Source organism: Danio rerio, chromosome 8 (assembly GCF_049306965.1).
Source record: "Danio rerio strain Tuebingen ecotype United States chromosome 8, GRCz12tu, whole genome shotgun sequence".
Lineage (NCBI taxonomy): Eukaryota > Metazoa > Chordata > Actinopteri > Cypriniformes > Danionidae > Danio > Danio rerio.
Genome location: NC_133183.1, coordinates 44,769,332 through 44,795,230, shown reverse-complemented (window position 1 = coordinate 44,795,230; position 25,899 = coordinate 44,769,332). Strand labels below are relative to the sequence as shown.

Below are 25,899 nucleotides of genomic sequence, written 5' to 3'. Positions count from 1 at the left end.
TACAGAGCTGCTGCAAATACAACAAATACAAGCATTTAAGTGTCTTCAGTAGTGTGTGTTTTTTTTTTTTTTTGTAATCCTCTTGCGCTGATCAAGCGCTGCCTGACGAGGGCATTTACATTCAGACTAATACAACAATTAAAGTCATACATGACTGGGCTGTAGCAGCGAAAAGTGAAAGTACCCGCCCTCATTACATCAGTAGTGATTCACTCTCTGGGCTCTATTTTGACGGTCCATGCGCAAAGCGCAAAAACGCAGGGTGCAAACACTTTCAGGGCATGTCAGAATTAATTATTGCTAATATAAAGACGGAAAAATCTGCTTTGCGCTGTGGCGCATGGTCTAAAAGGGTTGAGTTTATTTTCTTAATGTGTTATAGGTGTGTTTTAAGAAAAAACAATCAGAGTCTCATCTCCCATTCCCTTTAAGAGCCAGTTGCGTAGCGCCAAAAGCGCATTTGCTATTTACATGACGTAGAGTAAATGTAAGTAGAAAAACTGAGCATTTCACTAGCAAGAAAACAGAGCAGCTACAGCGCGAGAATGAGGGATAAATGATCTACTTTCACTTTCGCTCTCGTGGATAGGGAAACCTTTACGAACAGACATCAATTAGTCAATAAATAATTCATTTAGTTTGTTAAGCGTTAATAATTGTACAATAATATATTATTAAAAATAATTGAACAATAATAATGAAGTGTGTTCAAAAACCTGAGTTATATTCTAAAACACATGCTTTGTCCTATATGGTCTAAAACCTGCAGGTGGACAAATCTAAGCCTGTTTTTAATAGAACAAATATAAATATGGATATAATAAATAATACTGCAAATAATAATAACATTATACAAAAGCAAATTGTTATGAATGAACAGAAAGCTTCCCAAGATGAAGAAGGCATAAAAGCAATGGTTTTTCATATTCATGTAGGTTAGAAAATAATAAGTTTTGTAATATTATATATGATAGAAGTATGATAAGGCCCTCTGTATTATGCTGCCCTACTGCCTGGTTTTCAACTAGGTCCGGTGGTGACGTACTACATAAAACTAATAGACTAAGGCAGTGTAGTGAAAATTTGGCAGCATCATTTTACAAGAGATTATATGGAACCCAATCTCAGTCCTTAGAAACAAAGTGTGAAATCTTAAGCAGAGGTGCACAATGCTGTCTATTAAACAGTCATGTCATTGTGATATTAAAAAAAACAATACTAAAAATTATACTAAAAAAGTGGACAAAAGTAGATTAACACATTGAAAAATTGCATTAATAGTCAGTGTAATAAATTTTAAGCAGAAATGATAAACACCATTAAATCCAGGCCAATATAATATTTTATATAATAAAATATAATATTTTCCGTTATAGGGAACTGGATAAGTCTAAAAAATTTCGACCCATGCATAATCTGTTGGCTTATAGATATCGACCTAATTTTGTCATTGAACCGATAACAATAACATTAAAAATAGCATTTATTGGCCGATAACGATATGGCCACTGATATATCAGGCATCCCTTACACACTGTTCACGCACCACACTCACTCACCTTCATTGTGGGATATTGCATTGTGCAGTTTAGTTGTAGTCTTTTTCAGTCATTCTTCTCTTCATGGTTTGCTCTGCCTTTTTGATTCTGGACTGTTTTTTTTGTTGTTTTTTTTGCTGCCAGCCCTGACCTCTATCTGTCTATTGGATTTACCCTTTTTGGATTACCCTTCATATTGTTGTTTGCACCTGTTTTGACCTCTTCCTGGTAACTATTCTTTTAAAATAAAGCTGCAAGAGGAACTCTATCTATGTTGTTAACACTCATTGTTACAAAAATATAAAACTGTCAAGGGGTTGACTAATCATTGTACATTTTTCCCCTTTTAAAAGAGAGTAGAGCAATTTTACTGGTCATGCTATGGGTAAAAACATAACCAGCAGATAAATTAGTCTGAAGTCATCTCTAATCATCGTCAATCTAGTGCACAGTAAAGCTTAAGAATAAGTCTATCATCCTTTTTGACCAGAGATCAGATGTGGCTGCAAAGTGGCTGCAGAAGTAAAATTAAGCCACAGCTGTCAGGGTTGTGAATGGGAAATGGGGAAAAAGGAGCGAGGACTCAAGTGCAGAATAAATGGAAATTTATTAAATAATAAAAATAAAATAAAATGCAAAATAAACTACCCCGAGGGGGAAAACATTAACAAAACAAATACATACAAACAGGACTGGGCAGGCTGGCAACGATGATAACTGGAAACATGACAAGACAAGACAAGACAAGGGTTTAAACAACAACATGTGATGACGAACTGGCACAGGACAGCAAAAGTGAGGGGTATTTAAACTGTAGAAAATTAACACACAAACAGGTGAACACAATTAACTAATAATGGGTTAACAAGGAGGGTGGGACAAGACAATAGACGGGAGAGCGCATGACACAGAGAGACAATACAAGCCATGCGCTCACATAACACAAGAACATGCAGCCAATGAGAGAACTCATTAACCGCCAAGTGTGCCGCAAGCCTACGTTTGAGTGAAGGTTTCGGCCGTTAGATCGCCCCCTGGGGGCTGGCTGCAGTACAAGTCATAAAGCCCGCCTCCTCCGTGTTAATGAAGGAGACTTGAGCCCAAATAAAACAAACTATTACACTTGCAATAAAATGTCCCGAAAGATAGTTCAGGTTGATTAAGGCACTGGTTATTGTGCTGAAATAGGTGCAGATCTTCATTTTTGTAAACAGTTTGTTTTTAGCAGTAATTTAATGCTGGGCGTGTCATCGTGATTGACAGCTGTGATTGACAGTTTCTCAAAGCACGGCGTCTGAGCTTCGGCAGGAGACTGAAGTAGACTGAAATGTTATTATTCGATTTCTGTGTTATTTTACCATGACAAAATGAGTTCAGCAGTAAACTATAGTTTCTGACATACATGATCCTGGTGGAACACTGTTTATTCGCTAAGTTCAGGGCTTTTTTCGGGCTTTATTAGTTTGCTGATACACGCCTAGCCACCCAGATAGCAAAACACAGTTCCGGCTAGATTCTCGCCTGCCGGAGACTTATCTCTTAGAGCTCAGACTGACTAATGTTACCTCTGCTGGACCTACTCCGGATGCCTGGACTCACTGCCCGATTCCAGTCCGAGTCAATCGAGCCAGATGCGGCGGCCGAGCGAGCAGGCGCTGCCGCATGCGAGCCGGAATCAGCCCGCGACGCCGCGAGTAAGTTGTGCGCTGCGGCCTGGAGCTGGCGCGATTGAATATATAAAACCCCTCATATTTGTTAACGTTATTACATCCATTTGTGTTGATATGACAGCAAACGCATGCTGAGAAGTTCGGGGGGTGTAGTTGATTTTACATAAAGCGTTTGATTGGAAGCTCGACTCTGCTCATTTTCGCGGCTCCTCCTCTGGCTCCATCAGACAGTCCTTCTGCGCATGTCTGGCTCCAATTTCAGCAGTCTTTTGCGACAGTTTGTGCCCGTCAAGCAGGCGTTTTGCCCTCAAGGCGTTCAATGGGAAAAAGGGCTGTCGCGTCGTCCATATTTTTTACAGTCATTGTTAACCGCATGTTCATGACAACAAACACAACACTGAAGCACACGACAAAAGCACGTGACCACAATGTAAACACCAAGCCACGTGCTTTGACAAGAGACGCAAGACACGAGCACACGATAGATAAACACCTTACCGTGCGCTCACACATAAGCAACGTACATGCTTCATCTCAGCGCCAACCAAAACTGAAACCAACTAGACGGAGGCGCCGAGAATAAAGCAGCGCGCTGCTGACAGAACAAACACAAACACTAGTACAAGAGCGCGCGCGTCTGAGGGACGCAGAGCGTGCGCGGCCACATCAAGTGGCAGCGCGCACACTCTGCGTACACCCACGACGGCGCGCGCGCGCACACACAGAAAGAAACAGGACCAGACATGGAGTAGTGTCAGAGCTCTGCCACCAAAACAAGAATTTACAAGACCAAAGTGGCAGAACCCTGACAACAGCGGGGTCAAACAACACAAAGGGAAAATAACTGAAAAGAATCGTCCTGAAAACATTAGATTGATTCTGAATGTCGATTACAGTTACTTTTCTATTAATCACGCAGCCCTACTTTGAGATATTTTATGCCAGTGTGTACAAAACGTGATTCAAACTAGTTACACGTTCCTACTATTATAAAGCATAGATATTATCTTTGCAACACAAACTAAAAATGCACAGTTGAGTTTTAAACAAAATGAGTGAAATGCTATAAATCACCCCAGAGTCTGGGTTAATAGTAACACACCCTGGGGTGAGGTGTGACATTATAATTTTCAACAGGGTGAGATGTAACATTATAAAATAAGAATTATAACACTAAAATTGGATTTGAAAACTTTTTGTTCAGCATTGAGCTTTTAGTAGTATTAGTGTGTGTCTCTGTGTGCTTCAGCTTCAAAAATTGAACACTAATTGTGTGTGCAGGCTTCATAAAAAAGGACATGTAAAACACTGAACACAAACTACATTGGGTCTTTTCCAAGACCAATATGAATACTGAAATTAAATCATATCAATAGAATTAAATTTGCTTGTGGTTGGTGAGATGTTTCTGTGATGTTACAACTAACCAAGAGTTTGGTGATACAGCTGAGCCAAAGTCTTGTTGCCATTAACTTGCTCACCTTACAGCTAACAACTAAAACATTATCACCAACAACATGGATTAAAAATATCTACACAGACACACAACTTACATAATTTAACTTTGATGGGTTTATCTACAAATCAGCCATTGCTATCCCACAAATATGTTAAGTAAAAACTATTACTTAACTCAAATGTAGTTCCCCCCTCATATTTGCTGTGTTTACCACAGGACTCTACTTTTTTGTATGTGGAGTAAGGTCTAATCTGAGCAATTGTGACAAATCTGCTGATTTGTAACTAAACAGCAGGCACAGGGCGTTAACATGACGTCAGATTGATGTTGTACCCCAACGTCTAGGGACATTGCAATTTGTTTAAAAAAGAAATATAGGTTGACGTCAGAACCCGACATCAGGCCAAAGTCAATGTTCAACGTCAGACAGAAGTTGCATTTTTGTAAACTTTCCAATGCAGCCTATAAACAAAAAATATCAACATCTAATGTTGTTACAGCTTGACATTGTATGAACATTACCAATAGTATTTGACGTCAATATGATGTTGGTTTATTATGTTGGCTTATGGTTTATGACGTTTGACTTGCTTTCCAACAGAACCTAAAATCAACAAATTAACTTCAACATCATTTCACGTCTTTATTGGACATAATTGTCCTTAGGTGGTGGCAACCTAAATCTAACCTAATATTAACATCACATGACAATGTGTGTCTGCTGGGTAGTCCCTGGTTGTAGAGATTGGAAGTGTTGCAACAAATGTAGCAGTTAGAGTGGCAGACAAATGCAGTAGTATCTGGATGCAGCCTTGATGATGCATGCTAAAAGCTGCACATCTCAGTGATGCAATGTCAAACACAATGCACTCGATGGAGCTAGTGACATCACTTTGAGGGATAGGGTTAGGGGTGGGGTTAGGTGAGTGCATTAAAAAGTATTTGATGTAGTTCAGATGCACCAGGTCTGCATCCAGACCCCTATAATATGCCAAAACGCCATTAAAATAAGATGAGGTACTGTACTATGCAAAAATGATAGGCCACTAATGTTTCACCAACAAATAATAAAATAAAATGTAATTGTGCACTTCAGAATTGAATAAACTAAATCGACCGTAGTGTATCACTTTGTTTGTGAATGGGTGTGTATGGGTGTTTCCCAGTACTGTGTTGCGGCTGGAGGGGCATGCACTGCATAAAACCTATAACTGAATAGTTGTCCATTCATTCCGCTATGACTCCCTCTAAAATAGAGTCTAAGCCAAAATGAATGAATGAATGAATGTGGACCTGTGCACAGTAACTTGTAGTTACATTGTGCTGTTTGGTAGTCCCCTTTTTTTTTTTTTAGCAGTATTTATAATAAGAAACTAGTTGCTATGGATTCAGGTTCCATTCGTTGTTTTTATCAATTAACTTGTTTGTCACTGAGCCAGTGTTGCTAATTAGGATACAAATATGTGTGGTTCACAAACTGTTAATCATTAAACTGCTGGCTGTTAAAACTAAACTTCATCTGGTAGATTGCAGGTATTTGTAAATATCCGATCTGTTACATAGTTGAATATGTCAAATTTATTGCATAACTCAAGCAGATGATGCTGCTGCTATTAAACATTGTTTGCATAATCAACTGAGTCAATGCATTGGTGAAAAGATATGGCCAGTTTACACTGAATAGTACAGTACGGTACGGTACGGGTCACCTTTATCAGGCTTGCGTTTCCACTGCCAAAAGGGTACCAATGAAAGGCATGGTGTACAACAAAAAGTTTCAGTCGACGTCATTCTTGTTTGAGGAAATGTCAGAGTAAAGCTGTACAGGTCGTTCACATATCATATGAGAAGCACTTCTCACAAAAAAGATGTTTTATACACATAAATACTTGTGTATAAATGTGCATTACTAACCTTTCTATGAACATAATTTTATAATAAATGCAGATCAATGATAGTGTGAAAAAGCCTACTGTATTGTCTGCAATTATATAAAATAAATAATAAATAAATAAATAAATGTAACCTATATGAACACATACAGACCCCTACAGTCTCTGATATGTTACCAATTACAGAAAAACTACACACAGTATACATTTAGTTCTTATTTGGCTTCAAAAACAACATGCAACAAACAGCCTACAGTCAGTGCAAACCTCTCATCTGTATCTTTAATCTTCACCAGCACACGTAACCTCTGTCAGAGAGTAATTCTGTCACTCCGAGTTCATAATAGTCCAAAAGGTAATGATAATAGTTAAACGTGGCAGTTTGTTCATGTTTTATGTTGCTGAAACAATTAATTGTGCCGTTTCAGCAACATCGTTTGTTTTTTCCGGCTTCTCCTTGGTTTTTTAGCACTTCCCTCTCGCGTTTGCCCATTTCTGAAAGGATCGGATGTCAGAAGCACTTCAATAATCACATGCATGTTATTGTCCTCAGGTCTTGAAGTTTGTTATTTCAAATATAGATGTGTAGCGAGCTCTATGAAGAAAGTGAAACCGCTCATACTTTAGATCAGTGGTTCCCAACCTGGGGTCCGCGCCCCCCTAAGGGGGGCACCAGAGTTCACAAGGGGGGCGCGGGAGAGGATAAGTGTTGAGGTAGAAAAAGGCATAAAAATGCTCCACTGTTATATAGGGCTGTACAATTAATCGAAAATCCGATTTCGATTTCAAACGATTATAAAAAAGCATTAATCGAGATAAATGATTATTGCATCATATACCGCCACCTTTACAGTTGTACACGTGTTGCTCTTAAAAGCGCGAAGGAGCGCGTGCTTATGTGTGTGTGCAGCAGGCACACGCAGTCAGAAGCATGCGGCCGGTCAGCATTCGCTCTCATTCGCAAACTGAGAAGAGCAGAGGAGCGCAGACATCTAAAGTCATTAACGTGAGCGCTTTAATGGTCAAATAGGTGTCACAACGCGGTGTTTAGTGATTATTTATATTAACCCTCATTTGTGTAATAAACAAACGAGTTGAGAATCAAAAGACACGTGAAAGAGAAACCAAAGAGACAGCGAGAAATATTCCTACTGCCGCCTGTTTCTATGATTATTAATCAAACAACTAGAAAATCCCTCACTAGTCTTGACTGAAGGACTGCTGTAGCTAAAGTGTTTTTCTTACAGTGAAGATGCTTAAAGCACAGTTTGTTTAATATTTTTGTTCTATTGTATTTATTTCTCTTTCCTTTGCAGGGTGGAAAATATTTCTGAACATAATAGTTTTGATATCTCATGTCTAATTACTGATTTCTTTTATTTTTGCTATGATGACAGTACATAATATTTTACTAGATATTTTTCAAAATACAAGCATTCAGATTAAAGTGCAATTCAAAGGCTTAATTAGGGTAATAAGGCAAGTCATTATATAACAGTAGTTTCTTCTGCAGACAATCAAAAATATTTATTGCTTAAGGGGGCGAATAATATTGACCTTAAATTGGTTTCAAAATATTTAAACCTGCTTTTATTCTAGCTAAAATAAAACAAATAAGCCTAGAAGAAAAATATTATAGGAAATACTGTTAAAATTCCTTGTTCTGTTAAACATAATTTGGGAAATATTTATAAAAAAAAAAAATTCTCAGGAGCGCTAATAATATTGACTTTAACTAATAATCGTTTTGAATAATCGTGATTACAATTATGACCAAAATAATCTTGATTATGATTTTTCTCAAAATCGAGCAGCCCTACTATTAAATATGTATTTTTAATAGAAAAAAAAAATAATAATAAAAAAAAATAATAATATATATATGTATATATATATATATATATATATATATATATATATATATATATATATATATATATATATATATATATATCAAAACACATGCTTAAAATTCCAACATAATAGTAAAAATTATTAAAATAAATAACTTTAAATAATTATTTAAATTTTGCTCACTCACGCAATGTGCTTGTCAATGTGTCGTAAAGGTAAAATCAAAACAAAATCGGCAAAGAAACGTAAATGCAGTGATTCTTCAGTATGACAGTATAATTCTAATTCTTCAGATTAGACAGTATGACAAAGCCTACCTAAATTTTGGTTTTATTGAAGGCCAAGACAAGTTAAAACTGATTGATTTATATTTTCTATACATATTATATATTAATATTACACAAACACACACATACAGTATATATATATATATATATATATATATATATATATATATATATATATATATATATATATATATATATAGTACATATGGGTGTGCGTGCGTGTGTATTTAAATGGTGGGGGGGCTCCAATTTTGTATATGTTCATGGGGGGGGCCCCTAAAAAAAAGGTTGGGAACCACTGCTTTAGATGACCTTGTAAACAACTACATGGCACAGAGTAGATTGTGCTGTTCTTCTTGGCTTTGTGACAGTTCATAATGATGATAACAAGGTTGTCAAGCTCGGGTCGACCATGGGTTGTTATTATATGTATATATTATTACGATGTAATGTCTCAGCTCTGTATTTAAAAATGTTGCTTCCTTTGTTTTCATTCTTCTGCTTATGCACGGGCAAGTGACGTATCTCTGTAAACCAATAGCGCTCAGCTGCACATCTTGTTATGCCTTTTTTGTGCTAGGAGCCCTTCCAAAAAGGTACCCAAAAAGTGGTACGGTACCAGACGGTTTACTTTTTGGTACAGTGGAAATGGCCATAAAAGCCTACCAAACCATATCATACCACACCACTCAGTGGAAACGATCCAAAATATGTCAGTTGATTAAAGGTTTGCGTAGAAATGTCATGCTCCCTCATAATTAATTTAATTTTTTTTTTTTTGTTTATGCTGTTTATTTTGATACACTTTAAATGAAAGTATTTGGTATTTAATTAAAAATACATTTTAATGTGTTTTTGCCCAATGCTGCGAGTGTAGATGTGCATTAAAAAAAACTATTACAACATTATGCCAATATTAAACTTTTTATTTTTGCAATAAACCGAACTGATCAGCAGTGAAAGCTGTTCTCAAAATTGTTTGATTTAATTGTTTAAATTAAAATAACAACAGTTGGTTTTAAATACAAATCTTCTTAAGTAATAAGAAAGTTGAAACCAAATTAGAATGTAAACATTTGACACTGAAGCAATGAAAATGTTTACATTTTGTAAGATTTCAATAAAAATTCATTTCATTTTGATTTCATAAAAGTATTCTAAATTAAACATAAATTAAGTCTTGATACTCTTTAAAAAAACATGAAAAACTTTTGAGAAGTCTGCACAATTAATCAACTGAACCGATCTGTTACACAAAGTGTGCACAAATGCCAAAGATTGTTGGTAAAATAAAAATATAAATATTAATTAGTCACACTGTCAAGAGAAACAACATTGAAATACATCACTCACCTGTCCACGCCGATGGCTGTGAGTGTAAATACTGAAACATACACCGTCACAGGCTGAATGAGGAACACCAAGTAACACATGAATCTTCCAAACACCCAGCCACGAGGGTTAAACGCATACGCCAGGGTAAAGGGTACACAGGTGGCACACATCAGCATATCAGAAAACGCCAGGTTACCGATGAAGAAGTTGGTTACGTTGTGCATTTTTTTGGTTTGGCAGATGACGTAAAGTAGCAGGTAGTTCCCAAAAACTCCCACCAGGACCACAAGGGCATAGCAGGGGATGATGAGAGGTTTAAAAGACTGAAGGAGCTCCACGCCAACAAACTGCGGATTGCGTTTAGTCGAGTTGGTTGATTGCAGCATGACTTCATAGATTCGCCCAACACTGGAATTCTCCATTGTGACGTTTTCCAGGCAAGACGAGGCTACAGGAGTGCTGAGCCATTCTCCACCACAGCCATCCATCCTGGAAAACTGCTTTTAGAGACCTGAAGGGTGACAGTTGTGCCATATTAATAAGGAAAGGGATATGTTTTGGTTTGCTTTTTTAAAGTGAACTCATTAGCTGCATTTTATACCAGTAATGGATTGGCTGAAATGTCTGCACTGCAAACAAAACTTTTTCTTACTCAGTTTTTGTCCTGTTTCTAATTCAGATATCTAAACATTCTTAAATCAACGAGCGTTTCCAAGACAAGTAAAAAATATTATCTTGTTTTCAGAACCAATGTGTTTAAATTAAGTGAGTTTTTCCTTATTACAAGAAAAAAGAAATATCCTGCCAATTGGGTATTTCATAACGAAAACAAGATTATTTTGTTTACCTTACACTCTCTGAAAAAATGGTACAGTGTTATACCAAAGAAGGTTCAAACCCTTGTCACTGGGGCAGTACCTTTTTATGGAACATAATTGTACCTTAAGACAACGAAACAATTGTACCATTGCCATTTATACCTGTACAATTTGTACCATTGCAGTTTGTACCTTTAAGGACATGATTTGTATACCATGGAAAACCAAAATGTACCTGGTTGTTAAATGTATTGGGGTTTAAAACTTCAGATACAATATTGTACCTTCATCAAAGGTACAAATCTGATCTATGAAGGTACCACAGTTATAAGACCCTATGGACCTTAACAGTGTCAAATGTGTTCCTTCAAGAACTTTTTAAAGGCATTTTGCTGTATCCAAAATGTGTCAATTTATTTTCAGTAAATATAAAACATTAAATACATTTTTAAACAATGATTTTAAAAAAAAATTATTTTTGTGTATATGCACCTTTTCCATTTACAATAAAGAGTAAAAAATACTTTAACAAAAGTCAAATGATATTTTTTTGCTAAACATTTCACAACACATTTCACAAAAACTTTTTGCGTGAAACATGAAAAATAAGGTTGCGCTGGTCGGAAAATAGCAAAAAAATCACACCAAACACATCTTGCGCTTTATTGCGCTGGGTATTGTGATAGGGAAAACAAGATTATTTTGCTTACCCCAGTGGCAGAATATTTAGCTTGCTTTAAGGAAAAAACTCCCTTAATTGACATGATTTTTGAAACAAGAAATCTCTTTTACTTGTCTGGAAAACACCTCTTGATTTAGGAATTGTTTGATATTTGGAGTGGAAAAGAAACTTAAAAAAAAAATAAGTAATTTTTTACAGTGTGTGAGATGAAAGAAAGCCACTCAAGTATGATCTGTGTGGGTGTGTGGTGCCAAACATGCAGTTTTCACCATATTGGTGCTATTTCATCATTAAAGTTAGGCTGACACATATAATGAAGTGACTTTTTCGAACTTTAATGAGCACACAGGCACAATTTTTTCCCTGAAACTTCCTGTTCTCTATACCAAATCACTTTCCTCACAGAGGTACTTCTGAACAGTAGAGATGCGGAAATCACTCCTAAAAGCCTTTTATTACAATCTAGACTTGCCTCTTAAAAACTGCTTTCTGCAGTCCTCTCATCAAAACGAATCAGCGTGACGTGAGATTTTGTCTGTTTTCCTGAATATACAATAGGCTCTCTCAATACAAACAGCAGTAAACAGAAACTCTAAAGGAGACTAATGAAAGCCAGCATGATTTTTTTTCTTTTTCTCAAAGATGCATCGCGGCTGCAATCACACATGGGCTTCACTATGTTGCTATTGAAATGCTAATGAAGCTCATTCGCTAGTTCCCCCTCTAATTAAGTGAGTAAATGGTTCATAGATTACTCATAAATGCTCTTTGGTCTTTCCTGTAACAAGCTACTAAAAAGCAGAGATTGTTTTTTTTTGTGTGTATTTTCTTTCTCTCTCTTTACCAATCAGTCAGTTGTTACAAGAGTAGGAGACTGCTCAATTCATTTGTTTCTCAAATTTGTATTTTACTGTGATTGTCGTCTTCAATATTTTACCCTCTCAATTGCACCCCTTGAATGGTAGACAGATAAGACAAATGAAGCTTGGAATTAAACAACATCACGCTTCACAGATTAAACATGTTTTGACAGAAATAAAATTGCCATGTTTGATCTATTTAATTTTCATCAGAATGATAAATCTATGCTTGTCAATTGCAAGGATGCATATTAAAACTGCATATCCATGCTGCCATGTCATCCCCCCAGTCTATAGGCATCTAACACTGAATAATCCTGAGTTGGTAGCTTGTTCAGTTTAATTTTATAGTGCATAAAAACATCAAAAGTTCAAAATTGTAAATAATCATCACACCATAGATGCCTTTATTGTATTGGATAAATATATATATATATATATATATATATATATATATATATATATATATATACATTTACTGTCTGAAATTATAATTTCAATAATATATTTGTTCCAGGATCTAAAAATGTATGACAGACTTTAGCTATGTATACTTATCAGATCTAATTTTAGCACTTAATGCTGAGAAATACTAGCCTAGAAACCTTACCGTACGTTCACACCGAAAGCAGCGAGAGCGTCAAAGTAGCCGGAAGTCATTCATTTTCAATGAGAGCCGGCGGCGAAAGGCGGTGATAAGCGGCGAGGAGCAGCGCGGCGCGTCTTCGCCGGTGTGAGCGTCAAGGAGAGTTGAAATGAAGTCAACTTTATGGTAATGAGCTATGACGCGGTGAAACGACGGCGGCAAGCAATCAGAATGAAGACGTCCATCGCTTGATAGCAGTTCAGAGAGCACAGACCAGTGAACTTTGGTTCCAACCACAATTGTTCCCAAGGGTTTGATTATTGCGGTCGCCGGATTTCCAATTATTTACAATTTTTTCCTACAGGAACATACATTAAATAAGTTACTGGCGAGCTACTGATGTTCATTAATGTTATATAAATTTATCTTAAAAAAGCGGGAATCTCACGCGATGTGACAGTACAAAACAGTATTGCTGCTTCAGGATATTTCAGACATATGGACACATATTGGATAATTAGAGCAAAGCCACACCTCACGCAACTTGATCTTCCATTGTTGTATGAATTTGATAAGAAGTGCGCAACATTTTCACGCTAGAAACATGTTTTATGCAGGAATGTAACTGATATGCTGCAACGGCTCCTTTAAACATGAGATCAATGTAGCGAGTTTTGACGCTCTCGCCGCAGGAGCTGAAGGCAAAGAGCGTTGTCGCCAGGGCGGCCAGAGCGACCTTGGACGCACTCGCCGCTTTCGGTATGAACGTACGGTTAGAAAGACTGGTCAAGGAAGGATACATCCTCACTATACATCCTTCTATTTGAGAAGCACTCTAAAATGTCAACATATTTAGCGAGCTCTAGCCTTTATTAAGCACATTTCAGGAAGAGATGCCCCAGGGTGTCCTCTTGTCCAATAAGATGATCAATCAATTAACAACCCTTCACTGGACATCATTAAGCGAATACCAAAACAATCTTTACACATTAAGTTTCTAAAAGACCTTGCTAGTGTGCTTATTTGTGCTGCCTTCTTGACACACAGACTTAAGTGTTAAAAAGAAACCGTTTGTCAACATTAGTCGTTAACATCATACGCTGTGAATCCCAAAAAGTTAAGGAAACTTAAACCATTTGAGGAAACTGATTGCAACAAACCAGTAACGTTCAAAATCTAATCCTAATGAGTACTGTTAACTCAATCCATTTAAGTAAACAAAGCAATTTGAGCTCAGTAAAACCCAATAAATGAAGAGAACTCAAACCAACTGAGTACTGTAAAACCCAATAAGTTAAGGCAACTCAAACCGTTTGAGGCAACCGAATGCTACAAACCATTTGAGTTAAAAACTAAACTATATGAGTATCGTGAACTTACTCCAGTTAAGTTGAAGTAATGAGGTATTTAATTAACTAATTACCTTTAACACTGAGTTCAAAACTTTTCAAATGAATAGAATTAACTTTCAGTCAATTTTAAATTAATTACACTCATTTCATTTAATAAAGATAACTGTTGGGTTTTACAGTATACAATTGTAATAATGTATGACATCATATGTGCCTTTTTTATTTCTATGATTTTCTCAAAAATACCACCAAAATAAATGTAAAATGACTGCAAAACAAGCAGGCCTGTAGCCAGCCTGCTGAAAAGAGTGGTTCTTTTTGATCAAAAGGTTGACCTTTTTGGAGTTATTTGCCTTATTTTATATTTAATTATATGATTTATTGACATTTTAAGCACTACTTTTAGCTGGATTTACTTGCCGGATTGTCACCATAACCACATTTTTTTGATGGTCCACAATGTGTCCTTAAAATTTAGAATAAAGAAATATAAATAAATGCTTATTTTTGAAATAGAAATTTATATTATTAAAATTAGGAATCTGTTAAAGTTTTAAATTGAAAAGCATAGCCTATTGTCATTTATTAGGCAAATAACAAACTGGGGTGTGTTTCACAAACAACGACATAACTCACGACTGATCTATCCTAGTAAGATGCATCCATTTGGAAAAAGAATGATGTAGTGACAAGTGTTTCCCAAAACCTGTAGTTTCTGTCGCAGATCCATCGTTTAAGCCACTTTAGTTATAATGTAAAACGCCTATTTTGATGCTCTAAACGGGGTGGAGTAACAACTTCTTTAGAGATGAACATAATTTCTTTGCGCAAATTATATTGTTTTACACGCACATGCAAAAAAAAAACAAAAAAAAAAACAATATTAGTTTTGGTAAAAACATGCATATGTTTTTCATAATAATTGAAATATATGTAAATGGCACATATAGGGCTGATGTTTCCTTTACAAATATCATTGAGAACATTACATATTCTATTTTAAAACTTAAAATCCCTTAAAAAAGCTAAAACGTATTCTAATATCATATATAAATTATATAAATAAAAAAGTAAAGAGTCTATTTATTAAAAAAATTAAATGTAATATTTATTATTTATTTGAAATGAAAAAATCCTACTTTAATAATATTGATGATGATGATGATGATGATGATTATTAATATTATGATTATTATTAAGTAGGATATTATTTTTATTATTTTTTTAAGTCTACTTTTACAATTTGACACATGCAAACTACTGCAGAAATATTCTAACCTACTGTCCATGTCAAATACAGTACAGATACTTATATATGAAAAGCATTAAAGTATGCTAGGTTTTTTTGTTTTCACAAGCTTTGGAGATGTAACATAAATTCCCTTTTTAAATAATAGGTCACCCATAGCTTCCGTCATGAACCATGGCTGTGTTGAAAATGCATCAATGTTTTCACAGTGCACTGCGAAGGGAACACAAAGGTAAACATAAAGATCGCTAAAACTGAACTGTAAAAATACTTTGAAAAGCAAATTACACCTTAGAGAGATGACTTTAATCTTTTTTTTTTTTTTTTTTTTTTATAAATCCAAGTTTAAATGTTAGAATGTTCTAAATGAATAGGGTGCAGGGGTATCACTGGGAATAGAACAAAGTCAGGAACTATGGTCACATTTACAGTACACTGTCAGGTCTTGATGCCCAATTCCGGTTTGTTGCCTATATCTGATTTGTTTGCCTGTGTGTTTACACGTTCTTTTAATTGGGACCCATATCCAATTCATGCGTTTACACTTGCCACAGAATTTACAATGTCGCGCATGCATAAAGGCGGGTTCTAGCAGCTGTGCCACACTAGCCACGATGGAAGAAATTGTCTTGTTTTTAGCTCTGCGAAATATGCAAAGTGTAGTATAAGCAGTGAATGGTTTAGTCCAGATTTACCCCCACGCAGTTTATGTAATGTATAGCCATGATGTGTCTGTGTAGTTGAAGATGTAGCCTTTGCCTGTGTGCGGACTGGTGTTGGAGAGAATAAAGTTATTCTATGTGTAGCCCGCAGTGCGTGTATTAATAGAGAAAAAAAAAGCAAAAGTTACAACACAAAGTTCGCCCAACTTTAAAATGATTTTGAGGCAGAGGTGGGAAAGGGCCCTTATCGCAGCTTGCGCTTATGGTTTATATGCTTTATAATGTCCTGCACCATTCTGAGGAATTTGTGGGTACGAGAAAGATCTCAGGTCTGGTGGGAGCAAATTGTGGCGATTGATCACTTTCCTCCTCTGTGTTTCCTCTGATATTATTTACCGCGTTGGCATCTCCACACACGCTCTTCTTTCTGTCATTAAACCGCAAAGAACACCACATTGTCGCAAGTTTAATGATGTACAGAGTGGAATGCCTCAATAAATCTGATCTGCCTCTTTACATGACAGTCGCATTGCCACATATCCAATCTATATCTGATTTAATTCCACATATGAAGGAGGCCAGAAACCGATCTCTGAATATCCGAATGCATGCATTTTTTTCGTGTTTACACGGTCAAAGAACAGATCTGATCTGTGTCACATATGAGCAAAAAATCGGAATTGGGTCACATTTAACTGGCAGTGTAAACGGGGCATATGTTTCCAACTACAGCTCCAGAGGTGTAGTTACAAGCATAAAAGTTTGCAAAGCAGTTTGTGTATGTTCGTTGAAAGGATAGATTTGGGAACTGCCAAATTAACGAACAATGTGCGAACTTGCAGCCTTAGTTGACTAGCAATGGTTTTCGGAAACGCACCCCTGGCCAGCACATTCAACTTTCTTCAGTCATAATTTTCGGTCGGAATTTATTTAACTAATAATAAAATTAAACAACAATAATAATGTAGAGCTTCACAACATTTTAGCATATTTTGAAAAAAAAAAACAGTATATTTGAATATTCATCAATAACAACTTTAGCTAAATTAGTGTTTAAATTGTTTTTAATAAAGGTGCTTTTGGTGCTAAAGGTGCTTACACCTTTTTATTGGTCATTTTTTAATGTTAAGAATAAAGAGTAAAAGTTAATTGTAAAATGATTTCTTTAGTTAAAAACAATACAGTACAATAGAGTAGGTCAATAGTGTAAGAGGACTTGTCTTACGTCAGATTGTATGTTTTCTCGCATAGCTGGATGTTGGACTCATGAAAAATAATTGTTTGCATTGATCAGAACTGATTAGCTGAAGTTACTAGAGCCAACAGAGAATCCAATAGTTTATTTTCACAGTGTGTGATGGCAAAGCAGTCAAAATGGGACAAATGAGGTTATGAATGGGACAAAATCTGGACCCTTGTCAGTCAGGGGTGGGTCTTTCGTACCACCCCCACCCCACCCCCCAACGGTAACGTGCATGACAAGCAATTTAATTTAAAAATAAATAAAATAAATAAAACGTTTTTTTTTTATATACATATATAATAAGATATATTAAATTTAAGCAATATAAGCAAACATATAATCACAATTATTCACTTCTATGTATTTCCAAGCAACACATTCATTGAACTGCTTTAAAAGAATTGAATAAATTGGCTGAATAAAGGAAAGAGAAAAGTTCTATAATTAACATTGTGCATACTAAGTTCAGGTCCTGGTTCATGGACCTTTCCAGATCCCACACGCCTCTCTCTACTCTCATACTTAAAGTGAAATTAAACAACATTAAACAAATACCAGACTCATTTCTACAAGTTAAGTTTTCTAAAGGCCAAGCCAGTGTGTTTGTTCTGCCCTCCCTTCTTGCCATGCGACTTGTTTGAGTGTATTTTTAAAGTTAATACATCAAGTGTTAAAAGGTTCTCTGTTTTACACCTTTTTAACAAAACCGTGACAGCTTTGAAAATGTTAATATCACTGAATCATTTCTTTTAAACAGTCCATTTTAATGATTCACTTCAAAGATTATTTATGCCATTATAACCATTTAAACCAGTACCTGCTGTTTTAAAATATTGGATATTTTTCTGATTATTTTACTCACTTTTTTTCTTGATGGATTACATAATATTAATATCAATAATAATTTGTAGTCAAATGTCATAAATTAATTTTACTGAAAAATATAACCATAGAAAAAGAAGAAGAAAAAATTGACGAAGAAAAAACTGTCACTTTATTGCGTTAATTTAAGAGATGTTAATTTACAACTGGATGATAAACAGCAGCAAGCTTCATTGACAGCTGTTACAAACACAATTTTAGACTAATATCAATACTGTAGACGCATGAAATTCTGTCAAAATATTTATGGAAGCACTTTTTTTCTTGTATGATCATAACACATTGAGCAGAAACATGCAACACTGTCTGCTTCTGAGTTGCACACGAATTAAATGGCTCTTGATATCTATATTATGATTAGGCAGGCGTGTTATGAGGTATGTGCTATTCCCAGCCTCCAGCATACTGTGAGTTTCTTTAAACCACTCTGGGTGGTAGCGTCCCCTCCCTGTGGGTGTTTCAATTATACTCGGCTGCTAGAAACAGACTAATGGAACTATTGAGGTGTTCTTTAGGGCACACGTTAGAGCAAGAGCACTGGTGCAAAAACAGAGTAAGTGTTCTTGCATTTGCTCTATCAATAGACTAGTTTGATGTACAAACTAACTGAAACAAATAGGAGAAACAGCTTAAATACAAATGAAAATAAAAGCGCCTATACAAAGATGTGTTATTAATTAATACAAAACATCACATATCAAGTTTCTTATTGTGCTGAAAGAATATGTCAAAGCTCTATTAGCAAAAAGCTGTTTGCTTCAAAGCTATTAGGTGGTCTTTTGAGGAACAGCGGCTATGAAACAAGAAAACCAGGGCCCTATTAAAAACTTTATTAGAATAGGGCTATAACATTAAAAATCACAACCGAGAATTTCCATCAGGGCATAATAACTTCATTTTCTAGTAGCAATGTGTCGTTTTGCCTTTTATTGTTATATGCCTAGTTTAATATTACACCTTGTGTGAGGGCCTTTTTCATTTCTATGATGCATTACATGCTCAAACCATAACGAATAAGAATAAGAAAGCTGACTGCAGGAAAAAAGCAATGGAAAAAAATAGTAACTAGTATTGGTCTAGACCATTGAGTTTCTTTCTTAAAAATTCCATTAAAAGGAATAGAAATGCCCCTAAGGTTGAGATATGATTACACAGGAATATATATATATATATATATATATATATATATATATATATATATATATATATATATATATATATATATATATATATATATATATATATATATATAAATTCATTTTCTTTTCAGCCTAGTCCCTTTATTAATCCAGGGTTGCCACAGCAGAATGAACCGCCAACTTATCCAGCACGTTTTTACGCAGTGCAACCCATCTCTGGGAAACATCCACACACACACGCATTCACGCTCATACACTACGGACAATTTAGCCAATCCAATTCACCTGTACTGCATGGACTGTGGGGTAAACCTGAGCACCCGGAGGAAACCCACGCGAATGCAGGGAGAACATGCAAACTTCACACAGAAACACCAACTAGCCAAGGCTCGAATCAGCGACCTTCTTGCTGTGAGGCAACAGCACTTCCTACTGCACCACTGCGTCACCCATATATATACACATATATATATATATCTCCATGCTATATATATATCTCCATATATACACATATATATATCTCCAAAGCTAAGTAATTTTCCTTTGTGCATTTCTAAGCAACACATTTAATTACCTTCTTCGGTTGGATTTGGATCCGAACTGAAGAAATTGGTTGACTATAGTAGTTAATTTATTGTGTGACGCTGGTGAAATTAGTGTCCTATATACATGTAGCATTTTACTTTTCAATCATATTTTTTTTGCTCAGTTTGTGCCTATTGTAAATTTCGGGATTTCTATGCAAAATATCCCCAGGGACTACATAATTCACTTGTCCAGGCTGTAAATCATACTGTTAGTTTATTGTGTGTGAGACTGTTGAGCAAATAATATATATATTCATTAATTAATTTTCTTTTTCGGCATTATTTATCAGGTGTCGTCACAGCTGAATGAACCGCCAACTTATCTAGCATATGTTTTACACAGCAGATGCCCTTCTAACTGCAACCCATCACTGGGAAACACCCATACACGCTCATTCACACACATACACTATGGACAATTTAGCTTACCCAATTCACCTATGTGTCTTCAGACTGTGGAGGAAACTGAAGGAAACCCACATGGACATGGAGAACATGCAAACTCCACAACAAAATGTCAACTGACCCAGCTGGGGCTTGAACCTATGACCTTCTTGCTGTGAGGTGATCATGCTACCCACTGTGCCACCATGACGCCATATCACAATATAGTACCTTTTCAATTAAATAATTTCAATCAATTTAAATATCAATATAAACACATGAACACACATACATTGATTGTTCCAGACATGTTGACATCTCACAGTAAAAATCAAGACATTTTCCAAGGTCTCAAAACCAAAAAAAAAAACCAAGATGTAAAATCCTGTTGAAATGGCAGAAACTCTGACAGGTTTTGATGATGATTTTTTTTTTTATTTTTAAAAATTGATAGTTATTGAGTTTTTGTGGAATGCGCTGTCACATATGTATCTCTACAGTATAGAATTTATTTTTCGGGTATATCTAACTTTATTATATAACAATATACAGTGGTGTGCAAAAGCAGTTGGCCAGCCTGACCACCTAAGCCAGATCAGGTAAGCACCCCCTCCCCTAACTCAATTTAAACCACAAGAACTCAGTACCACTGTGCCCTCCTCTTGTTGCTTAAAAACAGAAATGCTGCTTAAAGTTATTGCTTTTGCAATGTGCTTTATGTGCTCAATAGCATCAGGTATGATTGTACAAATATTTTAGCTTTAGCGAAGTAGAGGCATTCCTGTGGTCAAACAATAGACATGAGAGCACACAGCCACACCCTCAGGTAATCTGAACACATGCATATATATGTAATAGGAGAAAATGAAAATAAAAACTTAAGAATGAATGCTGTAAATTTAGTGAGATGCTTGAGCTATTTATTTTTGTGCTTCTGATGAAGTAACATTTACCCCCCAACCCCACACCCAAAGGCAGCCCCCTAGTGACACATCGCGACCCCCTCATTAGGTATTCCCTAGCGCTGACCCTACAGTAAAATAACATTATTAAAGGAGTGGTTAATGATACTCTACCCAAGAAACTAATGTTATCAGAGACTGAATGCATGGCAGAAGCAATTCTGATTAAAGATTACCAAACCATGTCTGCACCAATAGGGTCAAGGATTATGCACCAACAGTGCCGAAACATATATTCTGTGAGTTTAAGGCAGGTCATGGATCTCTCTGTATGTCCAACATCACTTTCTGTCTGATTACTGTTCTATCACAGTAAAAGGCCAAACATTTATCTAAAAAACAAAACAAAACAACAAACAAAACATTCCTCTTGTGGCTTAACTTTGATTAATTTAGAAAAAAGTAATGCATGCTAATGCACTTTGTTAATTCTGATTCCAAAAGGATTTTAATCCTCTATAGTGTTTCTCAAATCCATTTAGGGACACCACTTTGCATATTCCTTTTTTTATTTAACAAACCTGATTCAGATCATCAGCTCATTAGCAGCGATGTATGAAATGCACAGTGTGTATAAAATAAAACAAGACATACAAAATGTACACAGTGGTGGATCACCAGAATTTGCTATGAGAACCTCAGCTCTGAATACAGTTCTGGCAAAGTTGTTTTTGGCACAATTGAAGTATTTTCTAGAGCAATGCTTTTTCCTTCCAGCTCATCAGCTTTACAATTAACTAACACCACCAAAGAAACACAAGGCCATTGATCAATTATATGTCAGCATGCATTGTTCATGCAACAACTCTCGCTTTCAAACTAGTTTTGTTTTCACTTTAAAGGCAAATGAAATTGATCGAATGAGAAGAAATTGATCGATCTGTCAGAAAAGACCTTTTCAAAGACATCCTTTGTCTAGTTGAACACATTCATTTTCATTCCAGGTATTTGTTGTGAATCAGGTGATGGAAAGCAGTGAGTAAATCACTTTGTTGTAGTTGTAAGTTTTAACAACTTCCCCCAGCAAAGATTGAGATGTGTAGTATACAGATTCAGATGAACAGAAACAAAACATTTTAAAGGGGTTGCTGTTTCGCACAAAATTGAAACTTCTCTCATCATTTACTCAGCCTTTACTTGTTCCAAACCTGTTTTAGTGTCTTCTGTTGAACACAAAAGAAGATATTTTGAAGAACTGCTGACTTCCATAATATTTGTTTTTTCAAACTATGCTATGATTACAGGTTTTCACCTTTTCCAAAATATCTTTTTTTTTTTGGTTCAAAAGAAGAAAGAAACTACCTGAGGGAGAGTATATACTGTAGTAATTACATTTTCATTTTTGGTTGAATTATCCTCTTAATGCCATATCTTCTAAGAATAAGTGATGAGCTTTAAATTATTTCTACTGATGCATACATGAAGGCGTTGCTTAAAGAGGTCTGCTTATCTTTTTTCAGGAATAAAAATAGCGATGATAAATTTCTCTAGACGTCACACGTTTTATCACATCAAAGGATTGCATCGAAGCATATTGCAAATCCAGGTAGAAATCCACATATCCATATACTGTATATATGTTACATTCCAGAAATTGCACAATTTCTTAAACATTGCACCAGTAGTGCTACAACCACACACAGAAACTTACAGGGTACAGAGCACTGAATAATTGTGCTATACAGGGTATACAAAAATAATGAATGAATAAATGAATGAATGAATGAATGAATGAATGAATGAATGAATGAATGAATGAATGAATGAATGAATGAATGAATGAATTAATGAATGAATGAATGAATGAATGAATGAATGAACAAAACAGCTGTACAGAGATCAGATATCTGGGTGAGGCACTGACTGCTGTCAGACTCTGAACAAGTCAATATTTTTTCTGTATTATTACAATTAATGTAAACTATTAGCCTAAAATTTAATAACTATTACATGTAATGAAAAAAGCAATTACAAGTAATGTATAAATACTGACTACAACAAAAGATAGTTAGAACTGATTTTAAATAGCTTGTGAAAATAGGGTTATAATAATAATAATAAAATAATAATTTTGTCCACCACTGTACATACATGCATACAGTGCACACTGTACATACTGTATACAATACATACTGTAGGCTATATGCAAACACGTGAAGTTGACTAAAAGACAGTATTTCTTAAAAGCAAATTAAATAAATAAATTACTTAATTAAAATTAATGACAATATTCAAACAAATCAAATGGTTATTTCATGTGTAATAAAATGACAGGTTATGTCGGTCCGCAAATGGTTAATCTGAAAGAAATGACAGAGGGACTCAAAGTGAGGAGCAAAAAATGATCGCTTATAATAATCTCAATAACAGAAATGCGATTTCCTTTCATTTACAAAAATGTAGACTACGTGATGTGTAGGTTTACTGTTCTTAAGCTAAAAGCACTGAACCCATTTAACTTCAAACTCAAATTATTCGCCAATTCAATTTGTATACTAATTTCGTCATAGCTCATCATTGTTGTAATGACAAAGTAGGCATCACGTAAATGCATGCCTTGATTAGTATATTAGGCTACATCGTCTTAATAAAATATGCTACTGATATCATATTTATCATAAATTGATTTCGCTTTGCTGGAAAGTTTGACTAACAGTCAGTTATGTTCAATCACAGGCTATAGCATGGAAAATGCATGAATGAACTGACTCTGAGGAATAAAACGAAAGATATGCCTCACCTTATGAAACGGAGATATGGTTTAGTTGTTATCCCTCCTCGTGGATGTGCAGTTTCTCAATCAGTGGACTCGCGCGCGCTTGTTTATCTTTGCGCTACCGGACCTGAGTGAGTGCGTGCTCTCTACTGCTGAGGCAGGGTGATGTGCGTGAGACCAAGACTTTTCATTGGGGTGAGTTAAAGAAAAAAAAAATCTCCAGAGATTGTTCACACTATCGATGAACCCGAAGTAAGGTACAGTATAGCTAAGTAGTGAATTGTTTTCACGTTTCACTAATTTGGTATATTTTCCACAAAATTCAAAAACGTTATGACATATATATCCTTGACCTTGTTAGATATATATTCCTAAAAAAAACGAACAAGATATTAATAAACACTAAAAAGCCTACTACCTACATCAGCTTCACAGAGAACAAAATAAGCCCTACACAGTATTTCACATGACTCATGCACTATAGTCTCCTGAAATAACGTGATGGCTTTAGTGAAGAACAGACACTTCAACTTTCATAAAATGCAATCCATCGTTTTCTGATGTTACTAGTGGCTGCATACATAAATTCAAAAAGACTGATATCAAATCATATTGGTTTGTGGAGCTTGAATGTGGTCAAGTCAACTTGAAAATACATAATATATAGCTTGTAATTGAAAGGCTTTTCAAACCAATTATGGTTTCATCTGTAGACGTTGTATTGTTCCAGCTGCCATGTATTTATGTCAAAGCACTACAATCATAGCATGGATTCCTTATGGCAATGTCAGATGTATATTTTATCATTGACAATCAGATTTACACTTCCTTATATATATATATATATATATATATATATATATATATATATATATATATATATATATATATATATATATATATATATATATACACACAGTTGAAGTCAGAATTATTAGCCCCCCTAAATTATTAGAATGCTTGTTAATTTTTCCCCAATTTCTGTTTAACCGAGAGAAGATCTTTTTCAACACATTTCTAAACATAATAATTTTAATAACCCATTTCTAATAATCAATTTATTTTATCTTTACCATGATGTCTGTAAATATTTTTTTTCACTAGATATATTACAAGACACTTCTATACAGCTTAAAGTGACATTTAAAGGCTTAACTGGGTTAATTAAGTTAACTAGGCAGGTTAGGGGAATTAGGCAAGTTATTGTATAACAGTGGTTTGCTCTGCAGATTATCGAGAAAAAATATAGCTTAAAGGGGCTAATAATTTTGTCCCTAAAATGGTTCATAAAAAAAATTCAAAACTGCTTTTATTTTAGCTGAAATAAAACAAATAAGACTTTCTTCAGAAGAAAAAAATATTATCAGACATAGTGTGAAAATGTCCTTGCTCTGTTAAACATCATTTGGAAAATATTTTAAAAAGAAGAAAAAAAATCGAAGGGGGCTAATAATTCTGACTGACTTCAACTGTATAAATTATTATTATTATTATTTTTATTTTATTTTATTTTTTATTTTTAAAGAATGTTGCTAGCTGGTTACCATTGACATACATCTTACAAAAAATACTGTGAAATGAAGTAACTTGTTTAATTCTATTTTCAACACAGCATAAGTCAAGGTTGGGAATAGTAAATTATGACAAAAATTTTAATTTTTGGGCTTGATTTATCCATTTAAGCAAGGGGTAAAACAAAAAGAAAATTGTGAGTATTTCTAATATGCTCAGTCAATGCTTTT

The 25,899-nt window shown here is 35.1% G+C and overlaps 1 protein-coding gene across 2 annotated transcripts in view; it reads right to left on the bottom strand.

The window, feature by feature from the left end:
- prlhr2a (prolactin releasing hormone receptor 2a) overlaps nt 1-24,239 on the bottom strand; it is a 44,197-nt gene extending 19,958 nt beyond the window's left edge. The window contains exons 1-2 of one of the 2 annotated variants that reach the window (XM_005167225.5): nt 24,182-24,239; nt 10,054-10,546 (exon numbers count right to left, since the gene is read on the bottom strand). In XM_005167225.5, the coding sequence (XP_005167282.1) occupies nt 10,054-10,523 (470 nt within the window). In that variant the 5' untranslated portion in view covers nt 10,524-10,546; nt 24,182-24,239. Of the gene's footprint in view, nt 1-10,053; nt 10,547-24,181 lie in introns of those variants that run through there. The other variant, NM_001039526.1, reaches the window with a different exon arrangement.
- Nucleotides 24,240-25,899: the final 1,660 nt, after the last annotated feature.